General features: G+C 40.6%; 1 protein-coding gene across 1 annotated transcript; it reads left to right on the forward strand.

Moving 5' to 3' along the window:
• The first annotated feature begins 7,101 nt into the window (after positions 1-7,101).
• Positions 7,102-7,704, forward strand: LOC121497775 (60S ribosomal protein L13-like). Its single transcript, XM_041767492.1, has one exon. It carries the CDS (start codon positions 7,102-7,104, stop codon positions 7,702-7,704), a length of 603 nt encoding a protein of 200 aa, XP_041623426.1.
• The last annotated feature ends 1,779 nt before the right edge of the window (positions 7,705-9,483 follow it).

Consider the following 9,483-nt stretch of genomic DNA (forward strand, 5'->3'; position numbering starts at 1 on the left):
CAATTTCATTTAATCCTCTCCAACAGGGCACAAACAAGTTACTATTAATATCCCCATTTTGCAGACGAATAAACTGAGGCACAAATTATTTAAGTGACTTATGCAAGATCACACATGAATAACATATTGAAACATTATAAAGATAGAATAAAATTCAAAACCAGGGACAATTGGGTGGCTCTGTGGCTGTCTACCTTCAGCTCAGGGCATGATCCCAGAGTCCTAGGATTGATTCCCACATGAGGGTCCCTGCATGGAGCCCGCTTCTCCCTCTACCTATGTCTCTGCCTCTCTCTCTCTCTCTCTCTGTCTCTCATGAATAAATAAATAAAATCTTTTTTAAAAACCCTCAAAACCAATCCGTTTTGTATCCACAACCCAATAAGAATGAAACTTACCAAATGTCCCCATCTCTGCATAGAAAGTTGGACCTAAAATTCAACAATCATAGAATGATAGGTTTCCAATCAGTTGTCCCCTCACCTCCAATGTGGGATTCATAATTTAGAGCCTTTCTGATAAAGTCAGGAGGCAGCCACTTCAAAGGGGAAAGATGCATCTTCACTAATTGATAATTTTTTTAGCAATGTATTAGTAATTTACAACAAATATTTCTGACCTCCACCTCATCTCTGAATCTCGGTCACCAACTGCCCTATTTCTGTTTTTCACTTTGGGCCCAGCCTGGGTTTGAGACTGAAGAAAGACCAATGGGCTGTAGGAACCTGCCACCTCCATCACCTTCTTGCTCAAAATCGCTAAAAACTTAATGGATTGATTTTCACACTTTGTCAAAATCTCCCCATTTCAAAACAGCCTTTTGACAATGTTAGACATCCCTCCAGGTTGGGTAATCCTCATTCAAGCTGTCTGATTCCACAGGTAAAATGTCTACCGGGAGGCTTGCTTGAAAATAACAACTACAGCAATAATCATACGTAGGTTTACTGCACCAAGTTACACTAAGGAACCGGACTGGCTTGGAATTTTATAAAACATGTATTTCGTGCTAACAATAATGATCAAATAAGGGTTCCTTTTCTCCATCTCAGAGTTGAAAAAAATACGCTGAGAGAGGTTAACTACTTATGCAGAGTCACACAGGTGGTAAGCGCAGGAGGGGTTATTTGAGTACAACTTCACCTGATCCAAAGCCTGAGGATTTTCCCCTTGTGATCTTTCCTCATGGCCCGTGGCCTCTCGGCTGTTCTCTCTTCCCAGCCTCATATGCGGCTTCTTTCCTGGTGCCTTGAAATGGCCCCTTCTTCTACACATCCTCTCAAATTCAGGGTGTCCTCTTTCTCAGGTGATGAAAACCCCATGTGAGGTCAAGTAGGCCACAGGGGGAGCTGCCCGTGCAGCTGCCCCTCTAGCTCCTCAATACCCGCACTTCTACCTGGAGTCTCAGGAGAAGATCCCCACTAGTGATCCCCACTAGTGTCCTTCACTAGCTCAGCAACGGCTTGCAAGCCATTGAACTTCTGTGAGCCCTAGTTATTTCTTCTTCAAATGAACAGAATGCTGGCTTGTCCTGTCTACCTAACGTCTATGAAATCAACACTGATCATTTTGGCAAAAGTTTGCCAAGTGTAATTGCATTTTTTAAAAGATTTTATTTATTTATTCATGAGAGACACAGAGAGGGAGAGAGAGAGGCAGAGACACAGGCAGAGGGAGAAGCAGGTTCTTGTGGGGAGCCTGATGCAGGACTCCATCGCAGGACCCCGGGATCAGGCCCTGAGCCAAAGGAAGACGCTCAACCTCTGAACCCCCCCTGCCACATGCCCCTGTAACTGCATTTTAAAATAAGTTTTATGGGGTGGGGGTGACTGGGTGGCGGGCACTGAGAGGGGCACTTGACGGGATGAGCACTGGGTGTTATTCTGTATGTTGGCAAATTGAACACCAATAAAAAATAAATTTATTATTAAAAAATAATAAATTTTATGGCCAGCAAATATCAACTGTGCGGATTCCATGTAACAAGCACTAGGCTGAGCGCATCACGTCATGATTTTAACATTCATAGCAATCCTCGGATGCCAAGTATTACTGATGAGATCGCTGTGGCTCAAAGAGGACAAAAGACTTAAAAAATATAACCAGGAAGAAGCAGATATATCTGTATATAAAATATGCTCAAGTGGTTTTTAGATTGTGAAGAATGAGACCAAGAAATATAAAGTAGAATATACGGGTGGGTTTCAGATTCATAAATTCCTGTAAGAACCAACTATTATGCTAGGCGTGTGCCTAAAAATAGCTCATTATTCTTCTGGGTTGCATAAATAGCTTTCAACCTAGGATTATGACATGTGATCACTTCTCTATTACCTGGTTTACTCCCCACTGTGAGTTTCTGCAGCATAAAACGCATAGCTTGTTTCCTGTTCTCTCCTTAGCACCTAACATAGTACCTAACTGGAATCTTGTTGGGCAACAATAAAGACAATATAGTCATTAAAATTTTACTCATTCTTTTTAAGTTTTTTATTTTAATTCCAGTGTAGTGAAATAGGTGATGGGGATTAATAGGTGATGGGGATGCTCATGATGAGCATTAAGAGATGTATAGAATTGTTGAATCACTATATATTACACCTGATTCTATACTACACAATAGATTATAATCACTATAATCTATTTCACTGATTCTATACTACAGACACAAGAGAAAATATCCAAAGTAGAGAATCCATGTGATTAATCTCTGAAGAGGACGATATTAACATTCCTGATGTTATAATTAATATCAGTATTGATGCAATAAAAATGAAATTATGATCTGGGAAGCAAGAGACATTTGTTAAGGTAATTAATAAGGATAAAGATGCTGAATATAATACTAACACCTAATATTTATTAGCCAAAGAATCATACAAAGAATTTTTTTAGTGTGTATTTTTTTTTTTCATTTTCTCTCTACTCTTGTCCTAAGGGGATAATAACATCCGGCTCTGGTCATCACTACTGGGCAGATTATATGAGACTTATGTTATTGCTCTCTACATATCATACTTGAGAAAACTGAGCCTTAAGAAACTTGAAACCATTAGCCAAAGTTTATACATCTAGCGAATTGCAGACCTAGAAACCTAGAATGAGAATTCATGTCAAGTTCGAGATTAGAGTCTGAACTTTGACCACCGTGAACTCAGCCTCCCTGTGAGAGGGAAGCCCAACTCAAGGCAGGTGGGCCTGAGCTCCACCCCTAGCAGCAAAGATAAACCTGGACACCAGCATCCACCACTCAGCTTGCTGCCACTCCTTCCCTGGTGCCTTTTCCATCAAGTTCAAAATATTCTCTTCCTACTGCCTTTAAACTAAATTGGCCTGCTTTCTTCTTTCTCTTTTTAATGAGGCCTTTACTCCCACTCAAGCACCCCTTTACTACCTGCCTTTCTTCTGTGTTGTAGCTGTTGAAAAGTCACACCCAAGCAGCTGGAACATAGCCAGTGCCAGTGCCATAGGGTGACAGATGGTAGCGACACTTGTGGTGAGCATAGCATAATGTATGCACTTATCAAATCACTGTGTTGTACACCTGAAACTAATATAAATTGAACGTCCATTATACTCAAAAAAGGGAAAGAAAGAAAAACAGGGAAAGAAAAAAGGGAAGAGGAGAAAAGAAAAAAAAAAGAAAATTCACATCCTTTGGTCTTTAGTACCAATCAATAATCCATTTTAGGGAATAGATTTTCTCTCCCTTCATGCTTCTACACCTGTAATCAGCCTCCGAAGCTGGAATGCAGAAAGGCCAAAACCAAATCATCCGTACCTTTCACAAACACTGCTAAGTCAGCCACAGCAGCATGAGTGCTACGAATGCCCTACTGCAGACATTTGGTTTGGCAGCCAAACAGATAGTATAAGGGGCCCCAAAATAAACCATTTGTGAAATCAGCTTCTTCCTGACGTTGCTGACCAACAAGTAGCCCCAGACACTTCATTTCCCAGGACCACAATGCCCATGGCACTCTCAACACAGGGCGTGGCCTGGTATAACTGAAAGGGCAGCAATCTTAAAGCCCGAAGACCAGGCTGGCTATGTCTCTTACTGGGTACACAACCTTGGGCGGGTCATTTAACTTCTCTGAATCTCAGTGTCCTCAGACACGTAATGAAACATATTCTTCCTTTTTTTTTAAGACTTTATTTATTTATTCATGAGAGACAGAGACAGAGAGAGAGAGAGAGGCAGAGACATAGGCAGAGGGAGAAGCAGGCTCCACGCAGGGAGCCCGACGTGGGACTCGATCCTGGGTCTCCAGGATCAGGCCCTGGGCTGAAGGCGGCGCTAAACCGCTGGGCCGCTGGGGCTGCCCGAAACATCTTCTTCCTAATGTTACATCAGATGAGCCAGAAACCTAAAACCCATCCTTGTTTCTTCCCTCTTCCCCATCCCCACACCCAATCTGTCTGAATTCTGTTGATCCATGTCTTAAATAGCTTTCAGATCTCCTTGTCTCCATCCTCAACAGCTAGGTTAGTTCAGGCATCATGAGTTCCTCACTAGACTCACACTAGGTCCTCCTAGCCCATCTTCCTGTTCCTAGTCTAGCACCACCATCAATCCTTTCTTCTCACTGAAGATGGTGCACATCTAAATCATGTTGATCCTCATTAAAATCATTATATGACTCTCCATCATCATCAGAATAAAGTACAAAATTACCAGCCTAGGATACAAAGTCCTCCATGACCTTGATCTTACCTACTTATAACAGCAGGAATCTTTCAGATGCTAGTTCATTGAAACACCCTTCCCATAGTCTTACTCAAAAGGCAGAACTTTGCTTCTGAAACAACAGTGAAACCCTGGGCAAACCAGAAACACCTAGACCTGAAGGCTCACATCTCATTGGGAAGCAAATTCTCTCCATCTTCTGCTTTGCTTTCGTCCATAGTGACTTTATTCTCAATTAGACTCTTCCTAGTCAATAAAAAAACCCTGCTCCTTAACATTTTAGGCTTACCTGTTAATTATTTTGCAACCTCTTTGGAAGGGAGCGCCTTTCTCACAAATTTCAACACAAGGCAAAATCACAATGGTACGCCTTGGGTCACTGGTCCATCCTTTTACCGAACACTGTTCCTAACAGGAATATGGCTATGCAGCAGGCACATTCAGGAAGAAATGGACAGGGCCAGACACACCTGAACTACATGGCTTAATAATAGGGTCACCTACAAAAATCAGACTTACCATCAAAATAAGAAGAAAGGAATGCTAGAATGGCAAAAACAACTCCTATTTTATGACTTTTACCTACAAGAATTTCTCTCCTATTCCAGGCTTCAAAATCTAGTGACTTAAAAATACCACTTTATTCTGTTCCCTCTATTTACTTTGTTGGTTTTTGAGAGGTCAGGAATTCAGAAAGGGGCCAACTAGGCATTTCTTGGTTGGATTGTCATGTGGTTGCAGTGAGATGTCACCAGGACCCAAGTGGGCTAGGTGTCACAGATGGCTCCCTCATAAGGTGACCACTCATGCTGTCTGACGAGAGCTCAGCAGAGCTGTCAACCGAATGCCTACACGTGGCTTCCTCAGCATGACCATCTCAAAACAGATGGGCTTCTTACATGGCAGTGCACGACTACATGGACTGGCATTCCAGCAAAAAGGGGGAAGCCACCTCACCTTTTTTGGACCCAACCTGAGAAGTCATCTGGTGTCACTTTTCTGCATTTTCATCATTACAAGGCTTGCCAGGTTGCACCTTTGCACAAGAGGGGTATCAAATGATTTGTCGCCTACTAATCATTTCCTTTGTTCCATGAACACATTGCCACCATTTATACAACTTTTGCCTTTGTCAATGCATTTCTCTCTGTGTCGAGGGTCCTTTTTCTCTTCTTTGTGTGCCACACTCTACAGACCCTGCATGACCAACCCATTCCTACCACAAAGCTTTCATTCTCCTCCCTACCAGTCATGTTCATCGCCTCCTTTGGGCCTACCACATAACTTCTTTTATAATGCCTTTTCCTGATCTGACTGTTGACTTCATTTCTATGGCTGCTGTAAGCTCCTCGAAGGCAGGAACAGCCTGATTTCCCTCTGTGCTTCACATTGTAATTGTCACTCAGGGCCCTCAGTACCTGCTCACTGGATGACACGATCACATTACATGGCTAAAGAGCTTTTCAAATGTTTCAGTGCTATTCTAAGAAAATCTGTTATTATTTACAAAACAAGAGTGAGCCTTTTATTGAGGAAAATGAATAACATCTCATGGTAGCTTTCTGTCTGACAAATGCTAAATGGATAATCTATTTTACTGTCAAAAAAGTTATTTAAGTGTTTTTTTTGTTTCCTTCTCTTGATTAAGTTCTAACAATACCTAGTTGTTTGTCCTTTATACTTTACCTGTTATTTGGATCACTGTTTCCAGTTTTTATCAGTAAGTCACCTTTCCATTAACCTGTTTTATAAGGCCAATCCTTTACATTTTTCATAGTTTTGGACCTAATTTTTTTATCATCTAATTTTCCTGCACCATTATTTCTTATCTTTGATTAGTCTTTTATTTATTCAGTATAAATTTTTTGAGGACTTGAGGGCCTACTATGTGCCAGGCATTATAATGAGCCCTGAAGAATCAGTGAGAATCAAGTTGCAATCCATCTTCACAAGAAATTCAGTGCTCGGTGGAAAAAGAAGATGTGAAAGATGTTAAGTCAGAGAACTGCAGAGAAGAGTATGGGGTTGGGTACCTGTCCTGTCTGCAGTGAGGAGGAAAAACTCTGCAGAAGGAAACAGCAACCCACCTATAAAAACGAAAAGAAATCAGACTAATAAAGAAGGGGAAACTTCAACAAGAGAGAACCTCCTGGCCACAGGTATGGAGATAGGAAAGAACAGATGTGGGAAGAACAGCAAGCAGGTCATGTTCTTGGGGTGTAAAGTCTAACACAGAAAATGGCAAGTTTCTGGAATCTCGAGCTAGCAAAATTGTAGACTGTCTTGGTGTTCAAGTAGTATAGTTTCTGGAAATCTCTGACTAGCTGGGAAGCTGGTTATTTACCAAAAGAATTCAAGAAACAATTATGGGCATTTGGACTCAAGGGAATTTAAAGAATTGTAATGCTGCCATGTATCCAAGCCAAGTGGAATTGGCTGCGTCAGGGCCCATCCAGCCAATCGTCCTCTGCCCCACGGTGAGGTACCATGTGAAGGTGCTGGCTGACAGGGGCTTCAGCCTGGAGGAGCTCTGGGTGGCCGGCATCCACAAGAAGGTGGCGTGGACCACTGGCATCTCGGTGGACCCATGGCGGCGTAACAAGACCACGGAGTCCCTGCAGGCCCACATGCAGCGGCTCAAGGACTACCGCTCCAATCTCATCCTCTGCCCCAGGAAGTCTTTGGCCTCCAAGAAGGGCAACAGCTCTGCTGAAGAACTCAAACTGGCGACACAGCTGACAGGACTGGTCATGCCCATACGGAATGTCTACAAGGAGAAAGCCAGAGTCATCACAGAGGAGGAGAAGAACTTCAAGGCATTTGCCAGCCTCCACATGGCCTGTGCCAATGCCCGGCTCTTTGGCATCCAGGCAAAAAGGGCCAAGGAAGCTGCAGAACAGGATGTTGAAAAAAAAATAAAGTGCTATTGGCAACTCAAAACATGGGATATATATATTCCATTCCAATTCTACCTTTTACCACCTTGGGAGACTTGGGGAACAATTTATTTATAGATCTTCCTTTATCAAACAAGAATACATGATATTTCTGCCTATCTCACCATTTGTGGCAAGACCGCAAGTGGTGTAAGGAGAAGTTCCTTTTGTGGAAGAGGGTTACTTTTTCCCAGCCTGCTTCTCTGCCATTTCTAGTGGTGAGAGAATACTTAACCTTTCATTCTCTTTTGGGGACCAACTTCCTTTACCTCACTCCATGTGTGAGCATGAGACCCCTGTCAAGCCAGTCAGAACTATTTACCTGTGTCCATATTGAACCATGCAGGACTAAGCACACATCCCAATTTGGTCCACAAAAACCAAGTAGCTCCACCTTGTTCAATCAGGATAAATCTTATAATTCAGAAATAATTTAGTAGGAAGTTTTATTTCCAATGGAGCTACTGAGTCATTTTAGTTCAAACCAAAAACCACTAAAGGGCCATAACTAGTAAGGAAATGCCCAACAAAGAAGACCACAGAGGAAAATAGAGCAGAGCAAAGAGATGGATAACTATCATGTGAATGTCTGGCTACAGCTATCCTTAAAATACACTGCAGCTATTAATTAATTTCCATTTGTAAGTGACTTTTACTTTTGTTTCTGCATCTTAAAACATAAGGAGTACAAATTTATGAAGTTCTGCATATGATTTATGGTAATATAATATCTATAGATCCCCCTCCTATATCTGAATATATCCTTTACTTTTAATATTACATTCTGACTTTCATTTTCAAAACAATATCCAAAAGCTATAATTCAAGGAAACTTTCCGGGAAACAAATTAATTAGACATACTATATAATGGAGAAAATTGACTGATAATAATTATCACCAAGATATGTAATTTATGTCTTAACAGCTTTATTGAGCTATAATTTGCATATCATCAATTCATCTGCTTAAAGTGTACAATTCAATGTGCTTTGGATGTCATAGCCAAGAAATCATTACCAGATCCACTGTCATGAAGACTTTCCCCTGCGTTTTCTTCTAAGAGTTTTATATTTTTAGTACTTACACTTGTTTTCCTGATTCACTTACAGTTCAGTTTTGTGTATGGCATGTGGTAGGGGTCCAATTTCATTTTTTTAACATGTGGATATATCCATTTGTAGCATCATTTGTTGAAAAGACTAATCTTTCCCCATTGAATTGGCTTGGCACCTTTACTGAAAACTGGTTGATTATAGATGTAAGAGTTTATTTCTGGACTCCCAATTCAATTCCATTGTTCTCTATCTATTCTTAGTCCAGAACTGTATAGTTTTGATTATTATAGTTTTGTAGCAAGTTTTGAAATTGGAAAATCAAAGTCCTACAATTATGTTCTACTTATTCAAGATAATTTTAGCTAGCTATTCTGGATTTCTATATTTCCAAGAATGACTTACAATTTTTGCAAAAAATAAAGCTGTTTCCTGACCAAGATTACATTGAATCTATAGATCAATTTGGCAAGTACTAATGTCTAACAATATTATATCCCCTGACCATGAACATAGGATGTCTTTCATTTATTTACATCTTTAACTTTTTTCAACAATAATTTCTAGCTTTCAGTGTACAACTCTTGAATTCCTTTGACTGAATTTATAGTCTAGTATTTTTTGATGCATTTGTAAATGTACTGTAAAAGTAAAAAATTAATTTGGAATATCCATTGGAATTCATCTGGAATATTCATTAGTATATAGAAACACAATCATTTTCTTAAAAATTTTATTTTTAATTAATCTCTCCACCCAACATGGGGCTTGAACTTAGAACTCTGAGATCAACAATCACATGCT

Source organism: Vulpes lagopus, chromosome 8 (genome assembly GCF_018345385.1).
Source record: "Vulpes lagopus strain Blue_001 chromosome 8, ASM1834538v1, whole genome shotgun sequence".
In the NCBI taxonomy this organism is placed as follows: Eukaryota; Metazoa; Chordata; class Mammalia; order Carnivora; family Canidae; genus Vulpes; species Vulpes lagopus.

Excerpts from the sequence above, each read along its gene's own strand:
- LOC121497775 (XM_041767492.1), top strand. The coding sequence starts at position 7,102 with ATGTATCCAAGCCAAGTGGAATTGGCTGCGTCAGGGCCCATCCAGCCA.